Source organism: Oncorhynchus nerka, linkage group LG23, assembly GCF_034236695.1.
Source record: "Oncorhynchus nerka isolate Pitt River linkage group LG23, Oner_Uvic_2.0, whole genome shotgun sequence".
NCBI lineage: Eukaryota > Metazoa > Chordata > Actinopteri > Salmoniformes > Salmonidae > Oncorhynchus > Oncorhynchus nerka.
The window spans coordinates 11,525,117-11,538,840 of NC_088418.1; the positions used below are offsets into that span (position 1 = coordinate 11,525,117).

The 13,724-nt window shown below is 42.7% G+C and overlaps 1 protein-coding gene across 1 annotated transcript; it reads right to left on the reverse strand.

The window, feature by feature from the left end:
* Nucleotides 1-565: 565 nt before the first annotated feature.
* On the reverse strand, nucleotides 566-13,064 carry LOC115119024 (protein shisa-6-like). Its single transcript, XM_029647758.2, has 3 exons — nucleotides 12,917-13,064; nucleotides 6,748-6,851; nucleotides 566-4,828 (listed from the first exon to the last, which is right to left on the reverse strand). The coding sequence occupies exons 1-3, from the start codon at nucleotides 13,056-13,058 to the stop codon at nucleotides 4,055-4,057; spliced, it is 1,020 nt and encodes a 339-aa protein (XP_029503618.1). The 5' UTR covers nucleotides 13,059-13,064; the 3' UTR covers nucleotides 566-4,054.
* Between the last annotated feature and the right edge of the window lie 660 nt (nucleotides 13,065-13,724).

The following is a 13,724-nucleotide window of genomic DNA, read 5'->3' on the forward strand; positions in this document are numbered from 1 at the left end:
AATCAAAGGAACTAAGGTCAGAACGTGACATTTGGCATGTAGTGTTGCTTGCTAGCTACTCTGTTGACAGTTCTACAAGAACATGTGGTAGCCAAATAGCTTGTTAATTGTTTACAAACAAATGAGTGAATATTCTGGAACGCTAAACAGCTAGTTAGCAAGATAGTTGACTGATGTGGCCAAAAAGGACTCGTTTTGAAAGTTGGATCATCTTATCCTTTGAGGCTTTAAAATGGTTCTAACACTATGATTTAGAACATTCAAACTGCGACTGGGAAATGTCCATGGCAGGCGTTGTTATCACCTTAGTTTGATACATAACTTCTGAGTGATAGGAAGCACACACACACCCACCAATCAGCCTACGCCACTGTGCGCACACCCATCGTTACTATGACAACTAGCATAGCCATGTCAGCAAATGACTGCTGTCTGAATTACACACAAATCTGATTTGGTCACAACGTTCTGTTTGAACAGTCAGTATTCCAAAACAGATTTGAAAAACAACACTGATTTGAGCATTAAGGCCTGCAGTGTGAACAAGGCGTTGGTGTGTTTGCTCGCTGGGCTCAGACCTCGGGTAATTAACTCTGACAGAGTTGATGAGCTACTAATTAAATGTGCATCTGGATCTGGCGTCTGTCATAAAACAAACGTCTGTTAGCTGTCTCTCCAATTGGAGGATTATCAAGAGTGCGAGATATTGAGTCTGGAACCTTGTTTTTGAGGCAGATACGGTTGGAATGAAGGATTTAAAAGCAACATTTTCATCGTAGAAGCGATCTATTAAAAATAACATTCCATGTTTATTCCCCAGGTATTTTTCAGTTGATGGCAGTTCCTATTTTTTCCTCAATGAATATGGACTTGAATATTTGGCCTGTTCACATGGACACTTCATGCCTGTTTATTGTAGAGAATAAACATTTTAAATCTTGCTATCATCATCGTATCGCTGTGTATTGAGTTTTAGCTAAGATCCCCACTAAGATGCCAATACAATATGTCAGATCAGAGCCAAAGTAGATGTCAGTCCCTCTCTGGGAGTGGACATCCCGTCAGCTCAACCTTTATTGACTAGTTTGCAGATGGATTAGAGGTAAAAAAAAAAAAAAACTGCAGCAAAGATCCTTCTGAAAGCAGCATTGCACAGATATCCACAACATAGATTGGCATAGGCCTGCGGGTCTTCATGGAGGTGTGTGAAGCAGAGCGGGAACATTTAAAGGACTTCATTATTAAACTAATAGAATTACATGGTCAAAACTCAACAAATATTTTTACTTGGAATACGTGAAATATGGAGATCTATATGTTTCTCACTCATATCCTTCATTGGTTATCATATTTACTGTGTGCCTGGGTTGAGGAGAGGAAGGTGTCAGTTTGTTGTAGGACATGTGAGCGTTTCAGTGGATTGCAGCCCAAACTGGTCTCCTTCTTTGCCCTTCAAACATGACAATAATTCTCTCTGAGGACAGAACAGGAACGACAAAGGAACATGGACAAATATAAAAGCAACGACAGCTTAAACTAAATATTTCAAGAACATAAAAGTCCTCTGTCTGCTCTCAACCTTGTCAGCATTAAAACTGGAGTGAAAGAATGAGAAGTATTGTATTGTGGAACGTTTTCACATGCGGAGACAGTTTGAAAGCTCTCGATTATTTTAAGGAAAGCCTTGTAGTTGGCCTGATTCCCCTTTCTCACAGTGGAGATACCTTCGGTCTCTGTACCCGCTCGCCTGGCCTTCTTAGGTCTACCTTTTCCAGCTGACTCTCCCATCCATAGATTCCCTTTGATTGGATGGGCTGATGGGTTAAGGCGTGTCAAACTCATTCCACTGAGGGCCGAGTGTCTGAGGGTTTTCACTCCTCCCTTGTACTTGATTGATGAATTAAGGTCACTAATTAGTAAGGAACTCCCCACACCTGGTTGCTGTGGGCTTAAATGAAAAGAAAAAACACAATCCTGCAGATGCTAGGCCCTCCATGGAATGAGTTTGACATCCCTGGGTTAGAGGATCGGGTGCAAATTGAAAATATTTTGTATTTGTGGGGGCAGCTTTGTTTGGTGTGAGAATTGGCCTTCGCATCCACAGGAGTTCAATGCATTTCAAGAAGGTCTGAAATAGGTCTGAAATAGGTCTGAAATAGCATTAAAGTCAGAGATATTCATTCAGATGCCAGTGGTAAAGTACTCCGGTTCCCTGCGTCTGTGGCATATTTCTTATCGCGGTTAAGGCTGTCATGTAAAGCTGCCTGTCAGGGTGACATACTGTATGATAGGGATAGATGATGACCCCTGCTGAGAAAAACAAGATGTTGTCGTGAGAAAAAAACTTTATCCTACCTATAATTTGCGTTCCCTTTAATATATAAAATATCACTTGATTGAACATGTACAGGCAAGGAAGCTTTCTTGCCTTCCTTATAAAGTGTCCAAAAAGCCCACCTTCAGCTCTCACTCACAGCCCTTTCAAACTCATGCAGGTATGGATGAGTCGTATGTCAGCTGTACCATTTAACTATATAATAACATACAGTATATCATTTTTCATACACATCAACCACCAGAGCACAAATATAGTTGTTCCAGAATAGTGTTGCCTGTTTTTTTTAAATATGGATGGTTTATTTTGACCCTACTGCAACAACAATTATAATCAGTCACCATGTTGTCAAGCTTATCATAGAAGTCAATGGAACACATTCTACATCCAAATAGGAACAGTGGTATATTTCTTTAATGAACAACACATTCATTCACATTCATTCTCATTCATTCACATTCATTCTCATTCATTCACATTCATTCTCATTCATTCACATTCATTCTCATTCATTCTCATTCATTCACATTCATTCTCATTCATTCACATTCATTCTCATTCATTCACATTCATTCTCATTCATTCTCATTCATTCACATTCATTCTCATTCATTCTCATTCATTCTCATTCATTCTCAATCTACAAACATAGTTATAGTATTCATGTATCCTGTCAAATGCTTGGTTAAGTGGGTTTTCTAGTCTGAACTTATCACGAAACAGTGGTGGTTTACAACTTGTTCAGAATCTACTGAAAACATTAGACAGCCTAATACAAAAGCCAACTGGTACAGACTGGTCCATATTACTGCCTCTAGAATTATAGCTTATTTACAATCATCTACGAACTAGCCATCAGCGACCAAACTTATGAAACAACTGAACAGAAACACAAAATCTCATTAATTGATTGTGCTTTTTAAAACCACTTTTTAAAACCACTTCTTCATTTTTAGAAATGGAACACTTGTCTAACATCGGTTTTGATTGATAGCTATGAGTAAGACTTGAGTTACAAACGGTCGTTTTTATATTTATATATTTATAAAGTTATTACAGGGTCATCCTGGTTATTACAGGGTCATCCTGGTTCCATCACCTGTGGTTGTGTTGTGTCTCTCAACAACAGAAGTTGTGGAGACATTGATCGGATCAGTCCTGGCGTTTTACCAATGCAGTAGAAGTTTCTAGAATAAGAGATGTGTTGGCTGCCTGAGCCTCTCTATTCTCAAATAGCCCATGTCCCCTCATATGAATCACACCCAGATTGTGGTGGACAAGGGTGCTTAGGGCGTAACAGGAATAACAGTAGAGTAGTTTGCCAATTTCACAGCACACTACCACAGCTGACTCAGTCTTAGTGGGGTTTGTGTCTACTGAAGAACTCTAGTCTCTTACAGTACAGTTACCGCTCTTCGATCTGGTGAAGTCTGAAAATGCAAAAAAATGTGAGTGTACCTTTTGTTTGACTTAAAATCATACAATTATCGTCCTGTTATACTCGGCAGTCTTTTCCCATCCCCCCCACACACATACTCCCCCAACACAAAGGGTCGTTGGTTTGATTCCCGCTGGGGCCACCCATACATAAAAATGTATGCAGACAGTAAGTCACTGGATAAAAGTGTCTGTTAAAAGGCGTATATATAAACTAGCGATGAGATGTTAGCATTCTCTGCTGACGCACTCCCAAGCTAGCCGTTAGCATGCTAGCTAGCGTTAAACAGTCACTTCGGTCTTGCTGCCTGTGCGGTAGTGCTGCTGGGGGATGTAGTGGAGCTGCTCCACAGTGTGGGTCCTTCTGGAGGCAAACTGCTGTCTCTTATTAGTCGTGTGGTTCATGACTAGCGTGTTGGAGTGCCCCGCAGCTCCTGCTCCTCCTGCCGCCCCTGCGTTGCTCGGGGCGCTGGGATGGGAGTGCATTTTGGTCATCTTGTAGTGGTCCATGAGCGGTGTCGTGGGCATGAACACATCCGGGTGCGAGATGGCGTGCGACATTGACTTGTCGTTGTTGCCCCGGAAACCGCCGGACGCGCGCTTCAGCGACATCATCATTTTGTCCGGCGAGATCAGAGGATCCTGGGAGTACAGGCGATCTTGGGAGTAGAGGCGGTCTTGGGAGTACAGGCGGTCTTGGGAGAAATGGCGGTCTTTTGGGTACATGTGGTCTTGAGATTGTAACAGCCTGTCCTTGGAGTACATGCGGTCCTTGGAGTACAGCCGGTCCTGGGACATCAGGCGTTCCTGGGACCTCAGCCTCTCGGCAGACAGTAGCTGCTCATCAGACAGGATACGTCCTCCTTGCCGAGTCATCCCTATCCCCTGGTAGTCTGGCTGGGGTTCTCTGTTTGGGGACAGGACCCGGTCCTGGGACATGGCCCTCTGGACACGAGGAGGCCTCTGTCTCCTGGGGGCCTGCTGCGCCTGGGGCTGCTGGGGTGGGGCCTGGGACACCTGGGGCTGGGGGGGCTGGCTCTGGAGCTGCTGCTGCTGCTGGAGGAGGAAAGGGTGAAGATAGTCAACTGTTGATGTATTCAACATCTTCAGACTTTTGCAACTGCGTTAACTAAACAGCACCACTGGGTAAATAAACTGCAGCTTCATATAAATACGTACACTATTCGCTGTTTTTGTATTTTTAACTTGAATACAGTAGATTACCGTATAATGTACAGTAAAATACTATACATTTGTTTTAAAGCACATTGTAAGACCTTTCTGTCATTTCGACAGTAAAACACTGTAGCATGCACAGTAAAATACTTTAAATCTGTTTTACAGTATTAATTATGGTGCTTTGGGAAAATGGGAAAATTGGGAGCAGGGAAAGAGTCTCTGTCTCATGAACATATTTTAATGCCTTGTAAGATGCTATATTTGTTGCAACCGTTAGTTAGTGTGCTGTACCAACTGAAGTGATCTGTGGTAGTGGTTCCCTAATAATTACGTTAGTTAGTGTGCTGTACCAACTGAAGTGATCTGTGGTAGTGGTTCCCTAATAATTACGTTAGTTAGTGTGCTGTACCAACTGAAGTGATCTGTGGTAGTGGTTCCCTAATAATTACGTTAGTTAGTGTGCTGTACCAACTGAAGTGATCTGTGGTAGTGGTTCCCTAATAATTACGTTAGTTAGTGTGCTGTACCAACTGAAGTGATCTGTGGTAGTGGTTCCCTAATAATTACGTTTAGAAGGCAAGTCTCAGCCCTTTAATGGTAAAATGTTTAGTCATGTCATTTTGCTCTGAATGATATACATTTACATTTAAGTCATTTAGCAGACGCTCTTATCCAGAGCGACTTACAAATTGGATATAGAAGTCTTTGTTAAAGGGCAAGTGATATAAAACACAAAATATTAGTTGGTGTAGTGTAATATATAATTAAACATTCATCTATTAGCAATTACTGATTTTATTTTCAATCCAATTCAACGATTCAACAAACAATTCAATGAAAGTACTGTATTGCTGGTTTGCTATATATTTACTTCAGCGTACTGTAAGTTATGGTGCACTAACATATTTTAAAGCGTGATTTGTAAGTGGCTATATTTCTTGTACCCGTTAGTGAGAAAGCTGTACCAATTGAACTGATATGTGGTAGTAGTTCCCTAGCAATGACATGTACAGTATATAGGGAACAGATCAGAGTGGTAGTGGGTCTTCAGCCTTTTAATGGTTGAATATCTACCCATGTCCATATGATCTGTTCTGTCCTGTAATCACATCCAGTTTGGAAGCCTTTGTTCAGGCCTCTAGAAGTGCAAGTGATGTAAAACACCTAGTATTCATTAATAAGCTGTAATATGCTAATTCTTACCGCCAACCCGCTTGCTCTAATCCCTTGTAATTACAGTAAAATACTGTATAAATCATTTTCTTGTGATTTAATATTCACTTTTACTGTGTTTCATTGCTCTGGCATTAATGTGAATATCTCAGTATTGTATTGGCACTATACAGAGATGGTCAGAGATTTATCGTAAGATATCTTGTTGTAATTTCTATTATTTTGAAGAACAATGTATCCCTAACTACAGTAACATTGTCAGTAACGACTACAGATACATTTGATTTACTATGACTGTGATTGGTTTTTTCTTTATCAACCTTGGTGGAATGTAAGTTGCTAAGGACAACGGCACCCGCCGTTTACGTCACCCGCCATAAATGTCCAAAATGTAAAAATGAAAACTTGCAAAGAACACTGGGTAATATGCCGCAGCGTGGGTAATTCCAGTAATATACTGGAAATTAGATTATTGTAACATTTTTGGTACTGTAACATGGATTAACATCAAATGTATTACCGTAGCTGTACTGTAAAATACATTACAGTAACTTACTGGCCAATTGCTGCCAGTAAGTTATTGTATATTTTACAGGAAATGTTTTAAAATGTAGATGCAGTACCTGTTCCTGGTTCATTTTGATGACGTGTAAGGGCAGGGTGCTTCTGGCTGCCAGGTCAGGGAGGTGACGCTTGCGGGTGTAGTAGTCGTCGACGTCTTTATCCGCTGTGGAGAGACAGCAAGACGAAAGACAGAGAATAGGTGGATTAGGAGAGAGAAAGAGGAAGGGAGAAGGTAAAGACAGAGAATAGGTGGATTAGGAGAGAGAAAGAGGAAGGGAGAAGGTAAAGACAGAGAATAGGTGGATTAGGAGAGAGAAAGAGGCAGGGAGAAGGTAAAGAGAGAGAATAGGTGGATTAGGAGAGAGAAAGAGGAAGGGAGAAGGTAAAGACAGAGAATAGGTGGATTAGGAGAGAGAAAGAGGAAGGGAGAAGGTAAAGAGAGAGAATAGGTGGATTAGGAGAGAGAAAGAGGAAGGGAGAAGGTAAAGACAGAGAATAGGTGGATTAGGAGAGAGAAAGAGGAAGGGAGAAGGTAAAGACAGAGAATAGGTGGATTAGGAGAGAGAAAGAGGAAGGGAGAAGGTAAAGACAGAGAATAGGTGGATTAGGAGAGAGAAAGAGGAAGGGAGAAGGTAAAGACAGCGAATAGGTGGATTAGGAGAGAGAAAGAGGAAGGGAGAAGGTAAAGACAGAGAATAGGTGGATTAGGAGAGAGAAAGAGGAAGGGAGAAGGTAAAGACAGAGAATAGGTGGATTAGGAGAGAGAAAGAGGCAGGGAGAAGGTAAAGAGAGAGAATAGGTGGATTAGGAGAGAGAAAGAGGAAGGGAGAAGGTAAAGACAGAGAATAGGTGGATTAGGAGAGAGAAAGAGGAAGGGAGAAGGTAAAGAGAGAGTAGGAGGGAAAGAGAGAGAAATGAAAAACAAAAGAGAATAATAAAGGGTTGCTCAGAGAATAGAGGGTCTGAAGATTGCTCAGAGAATAGAGGGTCTGAAGGTTGCTCAGAGAATAGAGGGTCTGAAGGTTGCTCAGAGAATAGAGGGTCTGAAGGTTGCTCAGAGAATAGAGGGTCTGAAGGTTGCTCAGAGAATAGAGGGACGGAAGGTTGCTCAGAGAATAGAGGGACTGAAGGTTGCTCAGAGAATAGAGGGTCTGGAGGTTGCTCAGAGAATAGAGGGTCTGAAGGTTGCTCAGAGAATAGAGGGTCTGAAGGTTGCTCAGAGAATAGAGGGACTGAAGGTTGCTCAGAGAATAGAGGGTCTGAAGGTTGGTCAGAGAATAGAGGGACTGAAGGTTGTTCAGAGAATAGAGGGTCTGAAGATTGCTCAGAGAATAGAGGGTCTGAAGGTTGCTCAGAGAATAGAGGGTCTGAAGGTTGCTCAGAGAATAGAGGGTCTGAAGGTTGCTCAGAGAATAGAGGGTCTGAAGGTTGCTCAGAGAATAGAGGGACGGAAGGTTGCTCAGAGAATAGAGGGACTGAAGGTTGCTCAGAGAATAGAGGGTCTGGAGGTTGCTCAGAGAATAGAGGGTCTGAAGGTTGCTCAGAGAATAGAGGGTCTGAAGGTTGCTCAGAGAATAGAGGGACTGAAGGTTGCTCAGAGAATAGAGGGTCTGAAGGTTGGTCAGAGAATAGAGGGACTGAAGGTTGTTCAGAGAATAGAGGGTCTGAAGGTTGCTCAGAGAATAGAGGGACTGAAGGTTGCTCATAGAATAGAGGGTCTGAAGGTTGCTCAGAGAATAGAGGGACTGAAGGTTGCTCAGAGACTAGAGGGTCTGAAGGTTGCTCAGAGAATAGAGGGACTGAAGGTTGCTCAGAGACTAGAGGGTCTGAAGGTTGCTCAGAGAATAGAGGGTCTGAAGGTTGCTCAGAGAATAGAGGGACTGAAGGTTGCTCATAGAATAGAGGGTCTGAAGGTTGCTCAGAGAATAGAGGGACTGAAGGTTGCTCAGAGAATAGAGGGACTGAAGGTTGCTCAGAGAATAGAGGGTCTGAAGGTTGCTCAGAGAATAGAGGGACTGAAGGTTGTTCAGAGAATAGAGGGTCTGAAGGTTGCTCAGAGAACAGAGGGACTGAAGGTTGCTCAGAGAACAGAGGGACTGAAGAATCAGAGGATATTAAATGTGATGTACAACCTTTCTAGAATCTCGGCCCCATCTGTGATTCTACCAGTGTTTCTGGCTGAGGGCTTGAACTTTCCAAAGGTTGCGTAAAAGTCTGTAAACAAACCGTGTCATACAGCATGCACTCGACAGAAATGTCATACACAAAGAGGATGCCATTCATGTGAAAATAATTTTAAATGACACCAAAAGTTCTTAAGATGAAAATGCTGCATGTTCATATATTATCAAGCAGAACATGGGATAGTGGTTGTGAACAAGAACAGGTCAGGAAATACACTACATGACCAAAAGTATGTGGACACCTGCTGTTATAACAGCCTCAACTCTTTTGGGAAGGCTTTCCACTAGATGTTGGAACATTGCTCCGCAGGCCAGTCGAGTTCTTCCACACTGATCTCAACAAACCATTACTGTATGGACCTCGCTTTGTGTACGGGGGCATTGGGATGTTAAAACAGGAAAGGGCTTTCCCCAAACTGTTGCCACAAAGTTAGAAGCACAGAATGGTCTAGAATGTAATTGTAAGATAACGTGTTTCCACTGCTCAAGAGGTGGGACAACACGCTTCACAGCCGACGCTTGGCATTGCGCATGGTGATTTTAGGCAGTTGATTTTATACACCTGTTAACAACGGTTGGGGCTGAAATAGCCGAATCAACTAATTTGAAGGGGTGTCCACATTCTTCTGCATATATAGTGCATGTTCATGCCTCCAGATTTTCTTGGAAGGATGTGTGATATCACACCCTCACACCATGTATGTATTATGCAGCAGACTCATTGGGAACCATGCATCAATCATTAGTCATGCGTAGAGATTCGACATAGTCACACATACACACACAAGCACGTGCGCTACACGCACAGACACACAAACACACACACACACTAAGTAAAGCTGCGGCATAAAATTTCCAAAATATACATTTTTAAAGTTCACCCCCATCAATACATAATGAGAGACGTCACTGGACAGTTGATGTCCTTGGAGTCTCTATTCTTTCTCACTTTGTCTTTTGAATGTTTTACTGCTAAAGTGAGATGGGAAGGTGAACGTTAATAGCATTCGTCCGTTATTTATAGATTTATGACAAAAGACGTCTCCACTTTACACAGAACCCAGAAAGAGAACACCAAGCCGTGTCAGTTACGATAGGGGTCACAACAACAACGAACCTCCAGCTGATCGCGACCTGTACACAAACGTCAATTACGACAGGACGCTCAAAGGGATTTAGCTAAGGTACATTACCTGATGAATAATGAAAATACATGTGTATGTTTTATCTGGCATGAGAATAATCACAATGAATCGGTTAAATATAAATCTGATTAATGAAAGAGTCAATAAAAACAAGACTTCATTCTGAAGCAGTTATTTTTAGATGAGAGAAAAATGTAGTTAAAGGCATGGCCAATTCAGGCTGAAAAATCTTCTGATAAAAAGAATGAATAAATTACTTTTGATACATACTGTGCGTAAAAACACTGTGTGCTGTACTTAGAGTATACATCAATTTACATTCATAAGTAGAAGCTGAGATTTTTCTTTTTCATTATACCATTAAGCCTCTGGCTTTATCCTACATGATCTTTCAGTAGAAAGACACTAGCTGACTAACAAAGAGAACTGCATGGTGCCTTTTGGATATTTGCTGCTGTAAATGATTTGCTTTGCTAGCAGATAAAGACAACTAGACCGGCTGGCATCAGCTGAGGACAGTTTTAAATTTCAACATAGAGGAAGAGATTATTCTACGGCTTTCACTGGACTGGATTATGGGCATCGACCATAGTCGCGAGAACTAGGTTGTCCTGCAGCACTCTCTGATAAATTGAAATCAACTAAAGAAAAGTGTATTGTATGAAACAGCTTTCTAGGATAACAACATTCACCATGCCAACACACATTGAGACATTTTCCCAAGAACTAACATTTCCCAAGAACTAACATTTCCCAAGAACTAACATTTCCCAAGCACGGACATTTTCCAAGCAATGACATAGCATGTTCCAATCAATATGCAGACACAGTTCTGTTAGATTCACACTGTAGAACATTGTTTGATTGATGACACCATCCATATATGTGACTCGTTTCAGGAAACCAGGCGTATGTCGAACGTCACCACTTCACAGCAGAGCCATTTGAACGTAAACATTCATCTTCATCAAAATTCGTTTTTTTTTGTTGGCATAAATGCCTTCTGGAATATGTGAACTTTCATGTGCCTTCATAACAAACTCGTATTCAATCCATAAATACGAATACAATTGTTTTGCTACTTTTCTCAACAACATTGATGCCCTGAATTGAATAACAGGCGCTGAATTTAATAGCGCTATTTAACAGCCGTTATTTTCCTACTAACAGATCAGTTGGGAAAAGTGATGGGCTACTTTCTACACACGCCACGGTCAGTGTGAACTAGAGTACCTTGACACAACGCTGGCCAAACGAGATGTAGCTATGAAACAAAATGAAGTTAAAGGGTTCTAGTCTGCCGTGAAGCGTTCATCCATTTATTTAAGAGTGTTAGCTACATCTTCAGATATAAGTTTATAATTTAGTCAGAAAGTTGTTTTTTATTTGCAAGTTAAAGCATACTGTTCGATAGCAAACATTAACTTGCTGGCTCGCTAGCTAACGGCTCGCTAGCTAGCTCTCCAGTAGGGTACATATGTGGATCAAAAGTAGACAATAACAAGAGACACCTGAGACAGGATCAGTATAATGATGGTGACCCACTCTAGAGATGGCTGATGAGATCAGTATAACGATGGTGACCCAGTCTAGAGATGGCTGACAGGATCAGTATAACGATGGTGACCCAGTCTAGAGATGGCTGACAGGATCAGTATAACGATGGTGACCCAGTCTAGAGATGGCTGATGAGATCAGTATAACGATGGTGACCCAGTCTAGAGATGGCTGACAGGATCAGTATAACGATGGTGACCCAGTCTAGAGATGGCTGACGGGATCAGTATAACGATGGTGACCCACTCTAGAGATGGCTGATGAGATCAGTATAATGATGGCGACCCAGTCTAGAGATGGCTGATGAGATCAGTATAATGATGGTGACCCAGTCTAGAGATGGCTGATGAGATCAGTATAATGATGGTGACCCAGTCTAGAGATGGCTGATGAGATCAGTATAATGATGGCGACCCAGTCTAAAGATGGCTGATGAGATCGGTTGTAGACTCAGGTCCTTTACTTTGTTAAACGTTTAGTAAAACACCATGTGAGCTCGGTAGGTGTTTTTGACTGAAATGTGTGTGTGTGTGTGTGTGTGTGTGTGTGTGTGTGTGTGTGTGTGTGTGTGTGTGTGTGTGTGTGTGCTGACTGAATAAAAATCCCCTTACAGGAGTTTTAGTAGCACCGACTTTGAGTTGTAGCCTGCACCATAGATTCATATGCCTCCCTTTGTTCCCGTGCCAACAGTGAAGTACAGGACAGCCATGATGCGATTACACAAGCCTTAAGGAATATATGCATTACACTTCTGGAATATGATGACATGAGACCTCATTCGGCTGCAGAAGCCAGCGTAGGACACTGAATCAATACAGAGTGTCTGCTAGAGCGCAGATCAGAGCTTAATGTGGTTAAACACTCTAAAAGAAATGGTGGCTGATGCTATTGCTGCTTCTCTCTAGATAAATGTTTAAGGGGAGACGGTGAGCGTGTGGCGTATATGGTTTTCAAGAAGTGGTGACTTGTCGGACGTTACGGAAGAGAGTGGATGACATGTCATTTTTTATTTTCTGTGGCCTCTCATTCAGACGCTGTTTATGCCTTGAAGAGTCGAGGCTTTCTGGAAAGGTAGTGAACGCTGGTGCACTCCCTAATGAATAGTATGACCCTTTCAGGAGAAAGTATCCTGTCATTGCATCTTTAGGGGCATATGGTGTAATCCCTCATGAACGTTTGCCAGTTGAGAAACGAGCCGAGTAACGAATGCAGAGTTTTAACATGCCAGATCAGGCCGTAACTTATGCAGTATCATTTTGAACATGCAGAACATTTAAAAAGAGGCAGTGGCAGCTCTGTCAGCGTTACTGTTAAGGGTGAACTGTGCTGTGGTCGGGACCTACTCAGTCTCTTGAGGGAGGAGTATCTGTTGAGGTCGGCCTTGACGGCGGCCTCGTAGGTGGGCGGTAGGTGGGACAGGCTCTGGAAGGAGCGCGAGGAGGACAGGTCGTATGGCTCCGTCTGTGAGGTCAGGATGCCACTCATCCTAGTGTTCTCTGGGGAGACACAGCAAAACAAACAAGAGGGGGGGGGATGTTTTCCTAAAAAAATATACGGCGTCAGACCAAAGGCAACGATGGTAGAGCACCTCTGCTGAGGAAGGGTGGAGGGAGGTACGAGAGGGAGGGGAGGTGGTCATCTGACAGGAACTTGTTTAGGGAGTGTTTGGTAGAGGCTGGGTGGTGGTGGGGGCGTGGGGGGTGAGTTGAAAGTAGGAGATGGGCTAGGGGATGTGGGTTAAGAGGCACTCTGGGAGCATTTCACACTGTCTGGTACAGTAGGTAAAGGGTGTGACAGGAGAGGTGACAACGGCCCCAAAACAACACCAGACCAAACAACAGATGTCTGCTTCACAGTGACCCTGACTGTGACAGTTTGTGTGTTGTCATTTGAGGAGTGGTGGAATGGGGAGAGGGCTAGGACAGGGCAGCGACACGCTTGTCTGACTGATATAATGTGATGCCAGAGAGAGAGAGAGAGAGATGGGAAAACTGGGACTGTGGACCTTTCTCTATCTTCACCCTTTTTTTTCTCAAACTCCCCTCTTCAGTTTCTCTCTCTTTCTCTCTCTCCTTCTCTCTCCTAGCTCCTGCTCTCTCCCCCTCTATATATCCCTCCCTCTCTTTTCTCTCCATCCCTCCCTGTCTCTGT

Coding starts and splice junctions, on each gene's coding strand:
- LOC115119024 (XM_029647758.2), bottom strand. CDS start 13,058: ATGAGTGGCATCCTGACCTCACAGACGGAGCCATACGACCTGTCCTCC. Junction 6,852..12,916: donor CTCCTCCCTCAAGAGACTGA/GTAGGTCCCGAC, acceptor GTCTCTCCACAG/CGGATAAAGACGTCGACGAC. Junction 4,829..6,747: donor TCAAAATGAACCAGGAACAG/GTACTGCATCTA, acceptor TTCCTCCTCCAG/CAGCAGCAGCAGCTCCAGAG.